We start from the raw sequence: 19,955 nt of genomic DNA, 5'->3' as shown, positions 1-19,955 counted from the left end.
ATGCTTTTCCTGAACAATCCATGAGTAAAGGAGGTCTCACCATCATTCTCATCCTCAAACTTGTTAGATTACTGCTTTGAGCAGTTCATCTCTGATGCTCGCGTCTTTTTGGACCGTCCATCTGCACCATAAAGAGGCACATCAATAAAAATCATTCAATGCTTGTAGGGAGCCAAGTCTTGTAGCCAAAACAACTCACCATCTGCATGTTCTTTCGCTTCTTTGAGTTCTTCACCATATCACTAAGGAAGACGGGGGAATCTGGATCTGCATCACAATGAACCATGCATTGCACCGCTTCCCACCCCTCTTGTGCTACAGAATCCGTCATTTCTTCCATTGGTTCAGTTTCCTTTGGTTCTGGTTCACTTTCTGTTTGTTCAGAGGGCTCTACCTTAGTAGCTCGGGTTTTTTCACTTGCCAAGGATGAGCCTTCCCTGCCGGTTGGAGTTGACTGATCATCAAATTGCATGTCTAAGTCCATGGTGGGGGCGTCCAGAGGTGCTTCAACATTCACCTTTGGCACCTCAGCAAGTAATGTTGCCACATATGGCATATGACTGGAACCTACAACTACACCACAAAAGTTGTCTCTTGTGCAATCAGAAAAAGTTTCTTGCATTCTTAACAAACTCTATTAATCCCGACAGACATGGAGAATAGAAAACCAACGATTATGCACAAGGATCAACTTTGTCGATTTTGGAATACTCTACTTACAGGAGGGGTTGACACATTCTTTCTCTGACCCAACCCATCCAGCAAAACACAAAGCATGGTAAGATCGCCATATGCTAGTGTATACTCGCACACTACTTTGGAAGCCACAAAGCCTAAACCACATGCAACACATGCTCCTGGAACAGTCACTTTGACCTGCGAGTGACTCCCATCGTCGCCAGTTGTGGGACGTAACAACATTGACTCACCTCTCTTCACTTGATCCGGCAAGCTCTCACAAAATGTGACTTGAGCAGTACATGTAGCTTCTGATGCTACCAGGTCAATTAGTTCTTTCGGCACCACACTTGACAAGTAAATATCAATCCATGTCAAAAAAGTACCAAGGATACACAAGTACCTATGAGAGTACCATGGACAAGCTAAGAGAACCACTCACAAGAACCTACCAAGCACATATGAAAGGTACTTTGCAACAAAGGCATATGTACTTTCCCAATGTACAAACACACGCATGGTATGTTGCAAAAAAAAGACATGTACTTTCACAATGTACAAACACATGCATGGTACTTGGAAACAAGGCATATGTACTTTCAAAATATCGACTTGTGAAAGCTACTTTGAAAGACAAAAGGCATATATTTTGTCAATGTGGTACTAAAAAATCTACCAAGTAATACAAAAATATGTACAAAGTGCCTATGTGGGTACTCCTGGTTGTACCGTGAATTTGAACCACCATATAAAAAGCAATCATATTATTTAGCTTCACAAAGTACTTTTAATCCTAGTCTAATGGTGGACTTTGTGATTTTCACGAAGCTTTGTGAACCACTGGTCAATTAAGTTGCATTGGTACTTTCAAAAGTTATTATGATCTACTAAATCACAGTCAATGGTGGATCTTGAGAGTTCTACCTATTTGCTACCATTTATAAGCTCTATGAAGCACCAACAATGTCTCATTGGTAGCTACAAAAAGTACCATGGTATATATAATCACAATCACATGGTATAAGCTCTATCAAGCACCAACGTCTCATTGGTAGCTACAAAGAGTACCATGGTATATATAATCACAATCACATGGTGGAATTTGATAGTTCTACTTGGTTTCTACCATCCCTACGCTTTGTGAAGCACACATACGGCTCCATTGGTACTTATATAAAGTACCATGATATATTTGATCCTTGTTAAATGGAGGACTTTGAGTAGTTCTGTCTACTTGTGCCTTGTTAAGTACCAAAAGACTGCATTGGCACTTGTGGAAAGTACCATGTAAAACATACTCAGTGTCAAGTGCTGAATATTGAGAGTTGTACTTATCAGCTACTATCCGAAAACTCTATGAACCACTTAGAAAGTCAACATGGTACTTACACAAAGTACCATGTCATGTATAGGCATATGATGGGTTTTGATGTTTTCTACCACTCCAAAACTTAGTGAAGCACCAGTAGGATCACATTAGCACTTTCAAAGTGCATATGGTAGGTAGTTTGAACTTTGTAGGAACCATGATTTTTGAACTCACGTAGACTACCAAATGTAGTACTTAGAATCCATGGACTGTTATAAATAGACATAGAAACTACCATGCGAAGTATTGCGATTAGATATTTCCTACATATTTAAGTACATAACTAACCTCCAGAAATCCTCTATCCTTTAAAATACTTACAGTGCTTAGTCATATTATAAAACACTATGAAAAGGGTTCAAGTTACATGTGCACTTAAAAACCTAAATGCAAGGTTTAGTTTTAATACACAATGTATCGATCTTGATGCATACCTCTATACTGTCAACGTCGTCTCTAATCTTTGAGTTGCTTGCATCAGCCCCAAGAGCTATTAATGCACTTGAGAGAGCAATGATCTTTGAATCAATTACCATCACCTCAGAATTAGATGCACCACATGCTCCCTCCTTGCTGTCTTTCAGTGTTTGAAGCTCATTCAATTGCCCTTGAAGCACTGCTGTAGCTGAAGATGTTCCCTCTATCTTCCATATGCTCTGACTTTTATCTTGTAGTTGCACTTGGGCTGCATTTAGTGTGCTTTTCTCACTCTCTAGTGTAGTCTTTCTTGCAGCCAACATCTGCTCCACTTCCGCCACAATTTGGAGGTTAACAGAGTTGCAATTCAGAATTGACCGAGGGCCCCCCATGGTCAATGAGAGACTTCGGAGCGGACTATGTGGTCCGAGTTACCTGCTGACCATTCTCATTGCAGTCAGTCTAGTTCTTGAGCTTTTTGTCCATTCCGCCCGAGAACTTCTTGCAATGATCTAGGACCTGCTCACCAAAAGCAGCCCATGCAACATTTTGCTGACCCGTTGGACTCTGCATGGCAGCTGGGCATCTCTTATATACAAACAGGGTTGAAAACTTGTGCGTGATTTCTTTGTTGGTTGGTATGGCTCGATATACTTTGTGAAACAATAACTTACATTCTTCTGCATATTCAGGCCGCACCATATGCAAGAAGATCGTGCAACCCTTCTTCCTTTTCTTTGTGAAGATTGCCAACCAATCCGTCAGATCCTCATCAGACAAATGTTGTTACAAGTTGCCTTCCAAACCGATTGTACTCCTTATGTAGGTCATATCGTGTAAAGTAGAATTTGGTCTGCTTGAGATATTGAGCCTTCCGAGATGCTATTGTTGGGCACAAAAATTCAGAGAGAAGGGGATTAATAAAAACACATCCACCTCCATGTAAAACTATGCATTCAACAATAAAACTTATGAAATGTGGACATGGGAAAAGACCGACAAACCTTTATCATCTAATCCTTTTACCACAAAGTACTAATTTAACAGATTCATCCATTCGTGAGAAGGAAATGGGTGATTACTATTGCTCTTATTAGAGGCAGGAAAGGCGTCCTTTGACAACGTACTTACACCACTCTTGGGCTTGTTGGTGGTGGAGTGCAAGCTGGTGGATGACACCTCAGCCGATGATTTGTTTGGTAAGGTGCACTTTTCGCCGGGGGCGTCTTCATTTTTGGTATCCAATTAAAAAAACATCAAATCTCATACAACAATGAGGGCAACACCCTCAACGTAGAGAGAGAGAGAGAGAGAGAGAGAGAGAGAGAGAGAGAGTAGAGAGAGAGAGAGAGAGAGAGCAAGCTCTGACTAGCTTGAGGAGGAAATGGCTCGCAACAATCTCGTGGCAATCGTGGCACAGCACTACAGAGAGTTAGCTTTGAAAGAGTCGCAAACTTGAGCACTCCATGCAAAGAGGTTCGTGTGATCTCGGCGCGTGCTAGCATTGAGAAGATTACCTTTTGCATGCTTGCATTTCAAAAAATGATGAAATCTTGAAGTGATCTTTTCAAATCTTGGTACCCTCTTAATCGACTTAGACTAGACCCTCACCCAGTATGAAAGTACCAAAGTGATCCACCAATTTTGCCCCAAAACCTGACCACCATTTCATGCTTTCACGCGTCTCATAGTAGGTTGTATAGTGGCGTATGTAATGAAGCTCTATCTCTAGCTCTCTCTGACATAGGTGACAAAGTCTAACCTTCGTTGGGATGCCTATAAATCTGCCTCTCTCAATCTCCAGCTGATGAGATGATGTGCGGATTGGTCCAATAGCACACTGCAATCTGGTCTAGTAAGAAATCCATCCTCTGTGAGCTGTAGAAGATGCTCTCTGTAGAAAGCCATCTTCGTACCTAGCTCTTGTGTCGGGCTGAATCCATGTCCTTTTGAGTGTTGAGCTGGAATATATCCATCCGTGTAACTCTGCTAATCTGAATCTGTGTCAAGGAGCGGGAGGGGGTATCCAGGGAATATTGACAAGGAGGAAGCTTATCCATAGAAAAAACATGTGACTCAAACCATGATGCCATCTGTGCATACAAACATGATGTGTCTCCTTGAGCTTTGAGCTTTTGAGAGGACTCCAAAGCAAGCTGAGCGTAACGCTCCCGTGGTAGCTCCCATAGGCTATGTAAGAAAGATACTGCCTCTACTACTAGTGGGGGTGCGGCCATCTCTGCTCTAATTCTCATGTGGAATTGTGGACTTAGCCCTGACCATCCTGAATATCATGGAGATAAGTGGCCTCTCCATGCCTTGCCATCCATCAGTGCGCCCATGCTGACGGCTCTGATGGTCCACCAAAGGTCCCCATATCGGTACTCCATGAAGCATGGTTGAGGCTACGAAAGTATCAAAAAGCCATAGCTTGGTGCGAGGTTCATGGAACTGAACCTGTGAACACATCCTCTCAAGTCCTCCTAGAGTTGCATATGCCCTAGTCAATCTAGTCTCTGCTGCACACCTTGTAGAGAAAGTCGGGCCACTAAAGACCACCCCAAGATAAGTGTACATGTCTGTATACTCTACCCTCTCCTGTCCATATGTAAAGATGGGTGCCGATCGTCTGACCCACTGCGATGTAGTATTAAATATCATAACCTTGGTCTTCCCAAGGTTAACAGACATACCGGTATCCTGCACAAAAGTGTGTAAAGCATCAAGATGACGCTGCATCCCCTCATGTGAATCTGAAATGAGCACAATATCTCATATAACGGTAAGGGTATCCATGTCCCGGATAGCTGCACACCTCTGTTACCTTCCTCTCAATGTAGTTGAAAACCTCATCTACATACATATCAAAAAGTGTATGGGCAAACTTGTTTCACCCCAATGATGAGTGAATGGTGTCTGACATCCCCTGAGGTGTACGTACCCGTCCTGTAACTGCCCTATATAATGCCATGATGCCCCGAATGAGCTCTATAGGCACTCCCAATCTCTGCAATCTCTGCATAAGTCTACCTCTCGGCACTGTATCAAAAGCTTTGCAAAAATCCACAAAGCTGTAGTAGATCCTCCTTCCATGAAATCTACCCTCCTCAATAATAGCTGAAGTGTGAGAATGTGATCAAGAGTAGAGAAACCTCTCTTTAAATCAGCCTGGCCGGACGCACGTATGCCCTCCCTCTCAGCCCATCTGCTAAGCTCATGCTCACTGATGGATGCATATAATCTGGCTAGTGTGTGTCCAATCATGATAGTATGATAATTCCCCGGCATCATAGGGTCTGTAGATTTGAAGATGGGTACAATAGCGAGCTCCAAGTATCAAGGAATCCCTCACACATAGCTCTATTAAACATCCATGCAAGAAACTCAGCCAGCATACCTCTCGCATGTATAAGCTCGGCTACTAAGCCATCATGAACACATGCTCTCCTAGTCTTCATCTTGTCAATAGCTTTCTTTACCCTCTCCTTAGTAAAAAAGAAAGTACAAATCTGTGGGCATGCCTCTGGTGGGTGCGGCAATGAATTCTGGTTAGGACTGTATAAAGCGAGGTAGCATACTCACTTCATGTAGCTGTAGATGTAATGGCTGGTGCTGGGGAGTGCTCATGAAACAATCTTCAAGCCTCACCTGAATCCTGACTCAAGAAAAGATGTTATAAATCTCTCTCCAGCTGGGCTAAATAGTCTTGCTTCTTTCGTCACACAAGGCACCGAAAGGTGATGCGTGAGTGAGTATTAGCACCTATGAGCACCTCCCTCGGTAGAGTAGCTCTCGTCTCCTTGCACTCCTCACCATACCAGCTGTTCTGGGGCATCCTCCTAGTAGGAGATCTCCCCGAAGGGTGGCTATGTGGAAATGCCTGTACCGCTGCCAAATGTAGCGTCTCTGTGAGAATCTGTGTGAGCTCATGAAGAGGAGGATGCTCTCGCTCCTCACCACAAAAGCGTGTGTAGATCTCATCAGTGTACATTGTATACAAAGTCTGTCTCCGTCGTAAATGTATACCGAGTAGCTTTGGGTACTTACTGTAGGAAAGGGCTAGTGTAAGGCTCAGAACCGCATAGTCCACTGCAACCCCAACCTGTCTAGTGCCTACCACAAAGTCCTCAATGCATGGGATGAAGTCGGGTGTAGCCATGACATAATCTACTGTACTTGTTCCATGCGGATGGGGAAAGCAAGTAAAGCCACTGGACTGAGGGAAACTATCTATACCATTCAATATAGTCAAGCCATGCACATTACCCATCTCAATAAGAAACCTGCCATACTCCATATGCTCTCCATCCTGCGAGACTCTGGCCAGGCCCATATCAATGGTGTCAAGCTCCCTAAGCATCTCCTCTGACGTGTCATAGAAAGCTGATTGATGGTGCGTTGTCTTAGCATTAAAGGCTCCCAAAATAATAACATCACCATTTTTAGAGAACTCCCAAATATCCTCGTCTAGTATGGTAATTGATGATTACCCTCTGGGCGTCACATAAATTGATATGCTACGTGGAAAATAGCAAATAGCAACATAGAGGTATCTGCCACTCTCAGGCCTCAATCTCACCCACATAAACCGAGCATGAGCATCTCTGCGTACAATGTGTACCATCGACTGTAGCTCCTTCTGTATAGTATTGCTACTCCACCAGATCCTTGTCCTCTAAGCTCTGATCTTGTCTCCTGTCTACTAGCTGACTCCCATCTATATCCGCTAGCATGTGGTAGCGCTTGTCCGGGTGCCTGGTGTGCCTCTGAGTAAAAAACAATGTCCCTCCCATTGAAACTGTCCTCAAAGGCTCCTACATCTAATCTTATAGACCCATTGCAATTCAATGTGGCAATCTTGATTTTAGTCCCATAGGTCGCGCACCGTCATGCGATGCGTCTCTCCAAGATCACCACTCTCCCATCCTTGTAAAAAGCAACCTTCCGTTTTTCCCTTGCTGCTTGGATCTCTGGCATAACCTCTTTCATATGTGCTAGCTGTGTCAAGGTGAGGTCATCACCTAAGAAAACTCCCATCTTCTTTAGAGTAGGTCTCCCTTTCAAAAGTTCTTTCTTGGTTTTCATCGATGGAAAGCGTAATATGAGCGATGAGGATGCACCACTTTCTATATTTTGATTTCCCCACTGGTCTAGTCCCTCTTGCCCTAGTCATTTCTCGCCCTGCCAACCAGCCCTCGTCTTGGTCTAGTCCTCCTTGACTCTGGTCTAGTCCTCCTCGTCCCTGGTCCATCCTAACCCTGGTCTAGTCCTCGTCTCTAATCTAGCCTGGGTCTAGTCACTTGCTTGGTCTAGTAGAGTCTAGACCAGCCTTCAGCCAATTCAAGGTTTTCTTGCCCAAAGCTTGGTTGGATTTGTGGTCGCTGCATGACACATACAAGGCGGTCAGTCGAGCGTCAAAGCGCACTACTGAGTCCTCTGAAGTACTACAACAGAAGACGACCATTGGTACCTAGTAGAAGTCCATCAACCTCATCACCCATACCTCCACATACGACATCACCCATTCCTCTATCCGGTTCCACATCTTCTAGATCACCTTCTCCAGTAAAGCTCTCTCCTATTCTGCTATAGCAAGCTATTGAGCAACGGGCTCCTGAGCAAGGGGCCATGGAGGCTTTGGCAAGTGTTTTGGCCAAGGTGAACATCAAGTTTCCTACCTTCAAAGGACTCTCTTCAGAAGATGCTGACGACTATGCAAGGAGGTTTGTATCTCTCTGTAGGGGTCGTGGTCTTAATAGAGAGGATGCTTATTTGGTACTCTTTCCATCTACCTTGGATGGCTTAGCAGAAAAATGGTACAACCAGTTTGCAGAGAACCATTTTGCAACTTGGGCAGCCTTAAGACAACAGTTCTGTGCAGCATTCAGGCCAGGTGACTACCAGGAGAAGGTTTTGGATGAGTTGGCCAACATGGTGCTCCAGCCAAAGGAGACTTTTGCAGAACTTATGACTAAAACCATGTCTCTGGTTCCCAAGCTTCCCCAGCAACCCTGTGAATTTATGGTTAAGAAGTGGGTACAGAAGGCGCTTCCCAAAACTTCTCAGCAAAAACTCCGAGAGAGTCTCCGACCCGACGCCACTCTGGAGGAGTTCATCGCAGCTACTACTAGGAAAGAGAGGGCTAGGAAGCTGGTGAACAACTCCCCTCACACAGAGACCCCCTCTGTGTTTTCGGAAAGTCCTGCTGATCCATTAACTTCTTTACGCAGGGAACTGGAAGCCCTAAAGTTACAGCGAGCTCTTCAAGAGGAGAGGTCCTTCTCTCTCTTAGACAGGAGAAGCCTCCACATCACGAAGCATTGGAACAGATCAAGCGCGAGCTAGAAGAGCTCAAGTGTCAGCAAGAGACTAAGGCTACGGTTTGGTGTAGCTCATGCCACTCTCCAGGGCACCCTCCACAGGAATGCTCCCTTCGGGTTTACTGCCACTTATGTGAAAAATCTGGACATGAGGACAAGGACTGTTACTACCTCAAGGGATTGCGACAAATACAATAAAGTCTTGGTCCTACTCTTCAACAAGGGCCAACACCTGCATCCAACATGGTTTCTCCCTGTGGCCATCCACACCATATGCCACCTTTGCTGACAGCCCCTCCTATGCAAGGTATGTCAAGTACTTTTTCGTCTCAGAGCTTTTATCATACCCTTGCTTCCTCATCACCTTAAAACTTCTATGCCTCCACCTCCAACTCCATGCACCAGGAGCAAGGACCACCTCGCCCTTCGACTCGCCCATTGAATCGGCCCATTTTGTGTTACAGATGCGGGGAATATGGTCATTACCAAAGCAAATGCCCTCTGCCCGAAGGGTCCCCTCCCTGCCGTCATTCCCCCGAAACGAAGGATCACTACAGTAAGGATTGCCCTAAAATTCGTGCATCCACGGCTTCTAACCCAAGTCAAAGCCAGAATGAGTTTGCCTTTCCCAAGCTCAATTTGATAGCAGTTAGCACCGTTTCTCAGCCGCCCGCTTCTACCCACGTGGTTACCCCTCAAAATAAGCCGCCGCAGTTGGTAGAGGAGCCATCGTGCGTCCTCACCCGGGCCCAGAGAGCCGCTCTTGGTCTTAGCATTCCAGCAAGTTCAACTCCTCCACACATTCTCACACTAGTGGATATCCTGCCTTCAGCTGTGAACAAGCCATCCCCCAGTGCCATGAAAGAATCCAAATCTTTGCTCTCCGATATTGATGAAGCTTTCTTGGAAGCAGTTTCCAATATACAAAAGATCAAGGTACCCGATACCACTGGCAGAACAGGAAAAGCTTACAGCAGAGAAAGTCTTGAAGAACACCTGCCAACAAGTGTCCCTCTATGACATGCTGCGACTAGATGCAAATTTTAGAAGAAACACCCTTGCTGTTATTTAGTCACTTCACCCCGGAGTAAGTCCTAGCGGACACCTCCCAGTGCGACCATCAGAGTCCTATATGATATCCAATCCCGTTGCTCCACTCACTGATTATAGAAGCCCTCGCCTGACAGTGTCCGTGTTGGGTCGGCAATTCTCAGGAGTGATAGTGGATGGTGGATCTGGCATCAACCTGACGCCTGAGTTCACTATGTTAGCTCTAGGTCTACAGCCTACTTGCCCTGCTCCCTTTACAATTACATTGGCTGACCAGCGGACAGTCTACCCAGTGGGCATAGTGGACAATGTGCCTCTGCAGGTACAAGACTTCATTTTTAACTTGGATTTTGTTGTGGTTCGTCTTCCCTAGGTTGAGGGTGGATTTCCTTTGCTCATTGGAAGACCATGGTTGCGACACACTAAAGCACTTCATGATTGGGGAAACGATGCAATGTGGATACATACTGCTGGCTCCCCGATGCAACCCATTCTCTTAGAAGGAGGTATGGATCCCGTGGTGCAGCAAGTTTCTTTGTCAATGGAAACCAACCCTGAACAAGAACAGCCTATACACCTGAAGGGTCAGACGAAGATCTGCTGGAGTGGTTGGAGGCTACCAAATCTATGCCTTGTTATGGAGTCTCTATTCACTCTTTGCCTGAGGTACACCCTCTTCAAATGTTTCCACATTAACTAAACCTAATGAGCCAGCTCAAAAGTTGAAGGTCACATAAGCTACTCCTGATGCGCTCTTGGTGAAAGCCTTTGAATTTGGTGAGCCTATGAAGAGGCATAGAAGCGAGAAGAAATCTCCTCTACAGGAGTTCACCACCCCTCAAACATCAACCCCTTTGGTGTCTGCTTCTCTGATCAGAACAAAGCTCTCCTCTGTGTCTAGCAAACTCCCTTCACGGAGCCCGTCCGAATTCCAAGATCACGATAGCTGTCTGCTCCGTACTTGCCGCTATCTACCCCTATCCCCTCGACCCTACACACAATCAGAATGCCCACATCCTTAGGGTTCACACCAGTTGTGGCAATAAGGGGACACTGCTGCATACCAACTCACGCCCTGTAGAACCAACTCAACCCTCTGCCTACTCACCCTCCTACCCCCGGGCCCCTAGGGCCTACTCACCCCTCGCCCTACCCACCCCCTCCCTTGCCCTCGACCCTACCCTCCCCCTCACACCCCCTCGCCCCTAGTCCCTCCCCTCATGAGCCCTCGCCCCTCCCCTCCCCCTCACACCCCCTCGCCCCTCTACCCACCCCTCGCCCCTAGTCCCTCCCCCTCACCAGCCCTCGTCCCTACCCCCTCGCCCCTAGTCCCCTTCACCCCCTCGCCCTAGTCCCCCTCACCAGCCCTCGCCCCTACCCCCTCGCCCCTAGTCCCTCCTCCTCGCCCCCCTACCCACCCCTCGCCCCTAGTCCCTCCCCCTCACCAGCCCTCGCCCCCTACCCACCCCTCGCCCCTAGTCCCCCCCTCACCAGCCCTCTCCCCTGCCCACTCACCCTCGCCCCCTCTCTCCAGCCCTCGCCCCTACCCTCCCCTCACACCCCCTCGCCCACCTACCCACCCCTCACCACTAGTTCCCCTCGCAAGTCCTCGTCCCTGGCCACTAACCCCCTCGCCCCTACCCTTTCCCCTCTCGCCCCTATCTAGCCCTCCCCACCCCTACCGGCCTTAGCCTCATCTCCCCCCACCCAGCTGATCACATTTTTGCCTTCAGTAGCCTCATGCTCCCTTTGCAACCCCAAGAATTCTCGACAAGAATTCTGCATTTCAATCTGCTTCTTGAACCCTTCATTCTCTTCCTCAACAACTACGACTCGCCTCTGCAACTCCTTCAAGAGCCTCTCATATGTCTCCTACAGAGCAACTACACTTCTTTGGTTTCAGCTCGAGAAATACCAAGAGTTTGCTGCAGCTCTTCACACTCTACTTGGAACTTCCTAGAATTCTCCTGAACTGTCATCATCTTTGCATAAGAATCCGCCATCCGGTGTTCGATCAGAGAAACCTCCTCCTCCAAGTGTTGAATTCTCTTGCCAGCTGTAATCAATTCTTGCATGGTTGGGCCTAGCACCTGCTTCAAGAAAGATGTACAATGCGGTACCTAGTGGTTTTATTTCCTAGTTTTTCAGTATTTCCTCTCACCGAGACGGTGAGCGGTCTTGTGGCGGGCAACCTGTAGCTGGCTACAGTGTCACTTTCACAAGACACTCATTTAGTACAGTGGGTCTAGTCTGGTTCACACTGGACAGACTCTTTGGGCTAGGCAGTGACACGTGGCAGGATACGGACGGTGGTCTAGTGGACATCGTGGTCAGGTCACCACCACCACTCACTTTGGAGATTGGCTTAGGTGGCTGACATTTATGGGCCGTTGGTGGATCATCTTTTGGATATATGGTCCAGCGTCGTCGTCTAGGGGTAGTGAGTTGATACACACAGCACGTCTTCACCATCCCTACACATCTGAGCCTCGACACCACATTGTACCTGAGAGTCCTGGGCTGGAGCTGAGTGTGCTGGCACGCCAGAGTCTGTATCAGTTCTTTGAGATAGTCAAAGTCATTTGTTGTGGTCTACTGCTGCTGTTGTGTCTCTATGAGCTCAGTTGTTGTCTATTGTTTCTTGTTTTCAGTCTGTTTTGAGTGAGATTGTCACGCACATTGCACTGAGGAGCACCCACTGTAGAGAGCACGACACACTATCTGCGCTACACTCTACCTGCTCCTTGATGTTGTCAATTTCTTCCCTCAAAGAGGGCTCGCATTCTCCCTCTTCAAGTCCGCTTTCTGACCGTGTTTCCGCCCCCTCTTTTTGGAGATCCAAAACGCTACTCTCCAATGTGGCAATCTTGTGAAGGAGGTGATCCTTCTCATCCTTTCAGCTCTTCCCCTTTTCTTCATTCTCTTGGAGGAAAATAATCTTCGCATTCCTCCAAATCCTCCATCTCTTTTCTCCATGCCTTCGTTTCCGATTCAGTGGCGAAAGTGAAGCATATATTTGAGTTTGCTTGCCATAGGTGATGGGGATGACATGAGAATAAAGCTGAAAACTTTTTTTTCCTCAGTTATGCATACATAAGCATCCTTGTTTGTCCCTCAATTATGCATACATTTGTCTCTCAGAAATGTGTAATCTGTATTTGAAAATGCCTACTGTTTCTTGAAGCTTTGTTTTCTGTGAATGCTTAATCTGTTCCTTGTTCTTTATGTACCTACAGGCTGCAACAACGTAAACCCTAATCTGCGCCTGCGCCTGATCTGGTTTCGCGAGCTGCCTACAGCAACCACCTGCGCACAACCTTTTTAGGGTTTTGGGATCTGAATTCTGACGTGTGAATTAGGGTTTCGAGGGGAGAGAGAGAGAGAGAGAGAGAGAGAGAGAGAGAGAGAGAGAGAGAGAGAGAGAGAGAGAGAGAGAGAGAGAGAGAGAGAGAGAGAGAGAGAGATGGCGTCATTTTTTGAGTACGATGCCCGCATTGGCAGAGATATCATTCTTTGCCACGAGACTATCAGCCACGCCAAGCTACAACATTGGTTGGAGCAGAAGCTCTCTCATGCATTCATGTATCAGTATTGGTCCTGCATTTGGAGCTTTCATGTCAGCCGTCGTATTTCGTATTTCCTCTGGATGCAAGCGCATGCAGGTCTCTCGGTTGGGACGTAGGCTGCTCGGGCATGACATGATCCTGCTTGTCAGTGTTGTTCGACACAGGTGGAGGAGAGGCTTCACCATTGTTTCTGGATTTGCCCACATGCACATTATGTATGGTGTGCTGTTTGTTGCCTTTTTGATAGACTTGGGATTCAGGAGGTTTTTGTGACGTGGGGGGCTGTCACTTGGCTTTTGCGACATCCGGGCTCACATACCATGTATGAGGGATCTTCCAATCTTTGCTGACAGCCTTGGGATACAGACGGGGCACACTGGACATGGTGCCTGCTTTAGTACATGAGTTTGACATACAGCCTTGTGATATTCTGTCTGTTACGATATGCAACATAGTATTGTAGACTATATGGAAGGCTTTCTGTGCTCATGTTCTAGGTGGTCTTCCTTCCCATGTGACCACTACTTTGGGTGCATTTTGGTATGAGCTTTTGCATACCTTGCGCAGCCAATGGGAATCTTCAGCAGGCCTCTCTAGGGCAGCAGAGAGGAGTCGACATTTGTTTCTTTGACTATGGGCGCGTACTACAGTTCTTTTCAGTATGGATAGAGGCACGATCATGTGGCATTATGCCCCTCCACGGTGGTTTATTCATCATTCTTCTCAGTTTCCTCCTTGATGTACATACAGCCCTGCCACTGATCATCCACAGTTTGTACTTCTTTTAGAAGACGGGCTCTCGTGAGCATCTCTAGAAGTCTCTCTGTACTCAGTATATAGTAACTGTTCTTATGGAGAGAGAGAGAGAGAGAGAGAGAGAGAGAGAGAGAGAGAGAGAGAGAGAGAGAGAGAGAGAGAAATGAAATGAAATGAAATGTTATATTAACGTCTTCAAAAGGCCAAAATGACCTATGAGACCAATCAGTTACAAAATAGTGAATCTAATACCATGTCTGTGTACAAAAGAACTAGAAAAGAACTAGAAGTGGAACAAAATACTACTACTACTACTACTTATGGAGAGAGAGAGAGAGAAATGAAATGAAATGAAATGTTATATTAACGTCTTCAAAAGGCCAAAATGACCTATGAGACCAATCAGTTACAAAATAGTGAATCTAATACCATGTCTGGGTACAAAAGAACTAGAAAAGAACTAGAAGTGGAACAAAATACTACTACTACTACTACAATCTAGAGAGAGAGAGAGAGAGAGAGAGAGAGAGAGAGAGAGAGAGAGAGAGAGAGAGAGAGATGATATATTAACGTCTTCAAAAGGCCAAAATGACCTATGAGACCATCAGATACAAAGTGGTGAATCTAATACAATGTCTGAAGTACAAGTACAAAAAGTATGGAATGTAAAATGTGAAAAATGAAAAATGAAAAATGAAGTGTGAAATGTGAAATGTGAAATGTAGAATAGGCCCTCAATGACACTCTGGGTGTCGTGCTAGAATGCCTCTGGTCCTCTGCTGGAGTCTCCGTCGATGGAGTGTGCTCTTGTGTCTCGGTCGTGGTCGTCTCGATCTCCCGAGCTCAGTCGCCCTGTCAATGAGGGTGCCTCTAGTATGAATGTGGGTACAACTCCGTGCTGGTGGTTGGTCTCCTGGATCCCTCGATCCAAAGAAATCTGTGATCTGTCTCTATGACTGTCGTACTCCATGTCTCCTCAGCAGACTATCTCTATGTCGATGTAGCTCAAGTAGATTTAAGCCAAGGCATCTCTGATCCTGATACCTCATGACTCTATCTAGGGGTCCAAAACCCTCCCTGAATAAGCAATGGAAGCGCCCTCGTATCTCATAATACACAGTGAGTGGCATATGTAGCACGAGAGAGAGAGAGAGAGAGAGAGAGAGAGAGAGAGAGAGAGAGAGAGAGAGAGAGAGAGAGAGAGAGAGAGAGAGAGCTGCCAATAGCAAAACTCTAGAGAGAGAAGAGAGCTTGCAATAGCGGAAGCGCTAGAGAGAGGTAGAGAGAAAATACTGAGAACCCCAAAATGCTGGAAAGAGAGTCTTTTAGAGGCCAAAGTTGACCTACAGGACAGATCAGATATATCAGCATTTACATTCCTTTTGGGTGTAGAAAAGGAAAAGGAAATGAAGTGTTCAATTAGCTCTTATGAGTCACAAGATCTTTAGGTTACAATGATAATGTTTACCATGTGTATTAGGTGTCTGTGTAGTGAGATAAGTTGAGACGTTTACCTAATCTATTTCACATGTCGTCTTATTAACCATGTTATTGGGTATTTAATGGGTGTGTTGTTGATTGCAGTGACATTAGAGGAGTTGCTGTAGCTGGTGTAGAGGGAGAGCCTGTTAACCTTACTGAGAAAGTAGCTGAAGCCATCGCAGAAGCGTTTGCAGTTTGGTTGGTTGAAAGAAAGAAGGGTGATTCTTCAAAGCAACTCAGGATATCTGTTGGTCACGATTCACGTATATCAGCTGATAACTTGCAGGTTGACTCTTGCATTTCTTCCTCTGAAAGATATTAACTGTAAGTTTCTCTAATTTTCTTAGTTCTTGTATGCAACCACAGAAGGCTGGTGAGTGTTTATGGAAGACTAAATTGAAGTCTCTGTCTTCGAGGTCAATATAAAACATCTGGCTTCTGCTTCTCTCCTCTTCCCCAGTGCGCTGGTGAACATTGTGGCGTGAATTTACTCTGAATATGCAATCAGAGTATCTCTGGGAGTAAGAGAGGTTTTTGTGGGACAGTTTTGGTGTTATGATCCCACAAAATATTTACATAATATTGTGTGGTAAATTTTGCCCTTGATGAGGTCTATTCAATCATTAACTCTAGGGCCTTCAGATTAAAGAAAAAGTGCCAAATTTTCAGAATTGTTGACAATGAGCAATGGATGGAGACACTTTAGGAGGAAGCAGAAAGGAGACCACGCAAGAGATGGGTGGTAGACTGAAGTAGGGGGTGGAGGAAGTTAAGAAAATACTTAATGGGAACAAGCCGTCAGTACACTATTTGTTAGCTTTACTTAATTGGTTTGATGCGAATCTTCTTTGCATATAGTCAAGGTGTTGATTGCTGTAGTACAATTGAAAGGTTTGTAAGGTATCCTTTTCCAAGAATCAAGCAACAAACGTTTTTCCCAGTTAACATACATCAATGCTTAGACTTTCTCAATATGGTGGAACAATTTTTATATTGACCATTTTCGTAGATGGGAACCTTGATTTTATGGCCTCAGAGAGATTCACTTCCAAGTATCAGATTCAAATGGCCTGGTGTATCATGTCAGCGTTGTGAACACAAGTATGGCTAAAACATCCAATCAAGCCGTCCAATTACATAGTCAACAACCAAAGCCCTGTGGCCTTAAGTTTTGTTTATTGCTAAGTTCTGGGCCAAGTCTGTGTGTGTGGATCCAACTCAAGTTTGTCAATAATTTTATTTTAAAACATGTAAGCACTTAAGATATGTGCTCAATGCACACAAAATTGTGAAAACGTGTGGGAATAATGGATCGTGGAATGAGAAAAATCTTCTCAGAGCCAACTTAAAATCAACATAACTAGCTGAAGATGGTTAAACAGATTCAATATCTATGAGTACATATTTTTGTATGCGTACTGGGAGAGCACAAAGATGAATGACGCTTCTGGAAAGTGTGATTAATGGTGGGAGTTACATAAGAAGTCAAACATCATCATAGTTTGCAAGGAGGAATCCCCACAAAGAGAAGAGAGAAAGAGGAGAAAGTTACGTTAGCATTCATATAGGTCAAACTGGCCAATGAGGAATTTGATGTGTACAAGATATGTATGTCTTCTTTGAATGATCTGGATGACATAGATACCTATACAAATGAAAATTACTCTGCGTAGTTAAACTGATTGATGCAATATTAACCTACTATTTATTACATCTGCAATGGTGAAACCAAACGAATGGTGGTAGGGGTGTAGTATTTCTTACACATACTATGGAGCTAGTAGGTCTTGAACTCTACTAGCGCTAGATGAGATTGCTTTCTAGTCATGTATATGGCTCGATGCCAGTCATCTCTAAGAGGAACTCTCCTCTCACATGTCTCTTGCAATTGTTCTTTTGTTCAATATTTTATAGTTTCAAGCTATGTCTCAAGTTCATTTAGTTCAATACTGCCTGTCAAAGCAGTGCCAGCTAGTTATAACAGTAGCAGAGTTATGAAGGTATTAGAGCTGAACACTTCTCCTGTTCTCCCAAGAGAAGCGATCATTTTAACAATATATGGAGCCATGGAAGAATTTCATAACGGGAGGAAACCAAGTAACTGACATGAAGTTCTTGCATCGAATTCTGTGGATCAGGATCATCTGGTCAATGCGATACGAGAGCTGCAAACCGCTCTTACCTTGGAACAATACACCCAATTAGTGGACGGAGATGTTTTCCAGAGCCTTTTTGACGTATATCTTGTACTCTCTCCAGACAAACCAGTGGCTCTTAGCAGCAGACTTTTGACCGATTTTATTACCACCAGTTCCACCTATTTCAGTTCCTACTGCCTCTTTGACTTGCCATCATGCCAGATCCAAAATCTTTTCTTCCAACTTTTGCTACTATTCCACCTATCTTTACAATGTTCTTCATTATGGGAGGAGTTTTTAGTACCATGGCTAATGAAACTCCATCAATTGAGTTTCCTTGATTGGTTGCCTGCCTCATCAATACATCTGCACAGTTACCCAACTACAATCGCTTCCCTAGGGCATATTTCTCATGTACACCCATCCATGCTTACCTGTTCTTAACCCTTTTAAGGATAGAGGCACCGTGGTTAAGTCTGATACCTTCTTTGGAGTTAAGGATCGCCATCAAGCTTTACAATGTCTTGTGCAGTTTGATGTAGTCTTCAGCAATGGCAATTAGATTGAAGTCTCCAAGATTACTGGATTACAGTGGTTGAGTGCATTAATGGCATGACCAAACGCACCAAAAACTTACAACATACAAAGCAAATGAGAACCTATCCGCAAGTTTTTGCTCAACTTTCCATGCCTTCCATCTCTCTCCACTGCAACGGGAATTCTTATTTGAGAATAATGAGTGTTATCATTGCTTTTAGAGTGGTCATACTTTCTATGCTTGTCTCCTTATGTGGAAACCCTCTTGCTGCAAATCACTTTTGTTACAGGCTTGGACACTCCAAGCGAGAAATCAATAGCAACATATGAACAGAAACTGCAAAATCATTGAACTTAAATTGGGAGAGAGAGGAGAATCGACATGGCACGGTAGAGTTCCGAGCCAAAACGCACAGGCCCCAAAGACTAGCGCTCCTCCCTGAGGGTCCAACTCTCTCCGAAACTATGTGTCCAGATGCTCTCTGAAAAGTGGCCCTTTGGGCACTTCTAAACTTACAAGGGTTGCCCAAGAGCAGAACCCCAAGAGCATCAAGTTCAAAAGCACTGCCCTCAAAAGCATCTGCTTCCAAAATCCTTGCGTAAAAACTGCCAAATCAGGAGCGCAAATCGCGGAAATCCATATAGCTGTGCCATGTGGCATGTCAGCGCAATTTACAAAAATCACCCCAGACGTCAAGCTTTTGTGTTTTAGGGTTTAGGCCCCTCGGCCAGTGCTTTGTAAGTTCTTCAAGTTCTGAGGGTTAGGATTTTAAAATCCTAATCCCCTTTTTTAGGCTTCTCAGCCACAACATCTTTAGTTCTTGTCCTCTCGGCCAGTTTCCTTCTAGTTGGGCATACCACGTCATCACTTTGTGACATCCCCCCCCCCCCAAAGAATTGTTATCTATCACGAGACGGGCACCACATGCCAACAGAAAAGAACAGACTGAACACCTTTAAGCACTTCAAATAACAAGTGAATTGAAAGAGATGCACAACACACGAGACGGGGAGTGGCGGAGTTCCATCCCGAGAGAGCACTGGCCCCAAACCTTGGCGCCCCTTAGGCTTCCATGTCATTTGCTGGGCACGCAAGTCTTTTGTGTGTGCTGATTTCTTTTATTTAGCTCTAAGCCCTTGGGCCCCTTTGGAGGTGGTCCCGTAAGTTGGTGGGAACTCTTCTTAAAAAATAGGGCATTTGGCAAGACTTTGCAAGTTGGTAAAACTTCTTTGCTGCTGCTGCTTCCTAGGGTGGCCCCTTGGCTGGGATCTACAGGTTGGCTCCGTTCTTCAGTGGCTTGACACATCAGCAATTTGTGACATAATGGCCCTCCAAAATAGCCAAAGGAGAGAAACTTTCTTCAGTAGAGACTGACCCTATGTATCCATGGCACATGCACTAGACTCCACCAATCCAGCACTTATACAAAGACATCAATCACAGATCAATCACATTTCTGTAGGGTCTCAGATATAGATCATGATCATTGTAACCATTTAGCAATCACATCTAGACTGCGCCGATCTTCTCACAGATGTCTTGATTTACCATATCTTGTTACTATCATATTCATATCCTTTGTTTTCACATTTCAATCAAGCAAACCATGCCCATGACCATCTCCACAAGACATGACATCCA

At 45.1% G+C, this 19,955-nt stretch overlaps 1 protein-coding gene across 5 annotated transcripts in view; it reads left to right on the top strand.

Moving 5' to 3' along the window:
- The window catches only part of LOC147454998 (phosphoglucosamine mutase family protein), a 164,924-nt gene that overhangs the window by 21,914 nt on the left and 123,055 nt on the right, over positions 1 to 19,955 (top strand). For all 5 annotated transcript variants that reach the window (XM_086516853.1, XM_086516852.1, XM_086516855.1 and 2 more), the window contains one exon: positions 15,741 to 15,924. In XM_086516853.1, coding sequence (XP_086372979.1) covers positions 15,741 to 15,924 — 184 coding nt within the window. The remainder of the gene's footprint in view (positions 1 to 15,740; positions 15,925 to 19,955) is intronic.

Source organism: Adiantum capillus-veneris, chromosome 7, assembly GCF_014529385.1.
Source record: "Adiantum capillus-veneris isolate H3 chromosome 7, ASM1452938v2, whole genome shotgun sequence".
In the NCBI taxonomy this organism is placed as follows: Eukaryota; Viridiplantae; Streptophyta; class Polypodiopsida; order Polypodiales; family Pteridaceae; genus Adiantum; species Adiantum capillus-veneris.
This window is presented reverse-complemented; position numbering and strand designations above follow the sequence as displayed.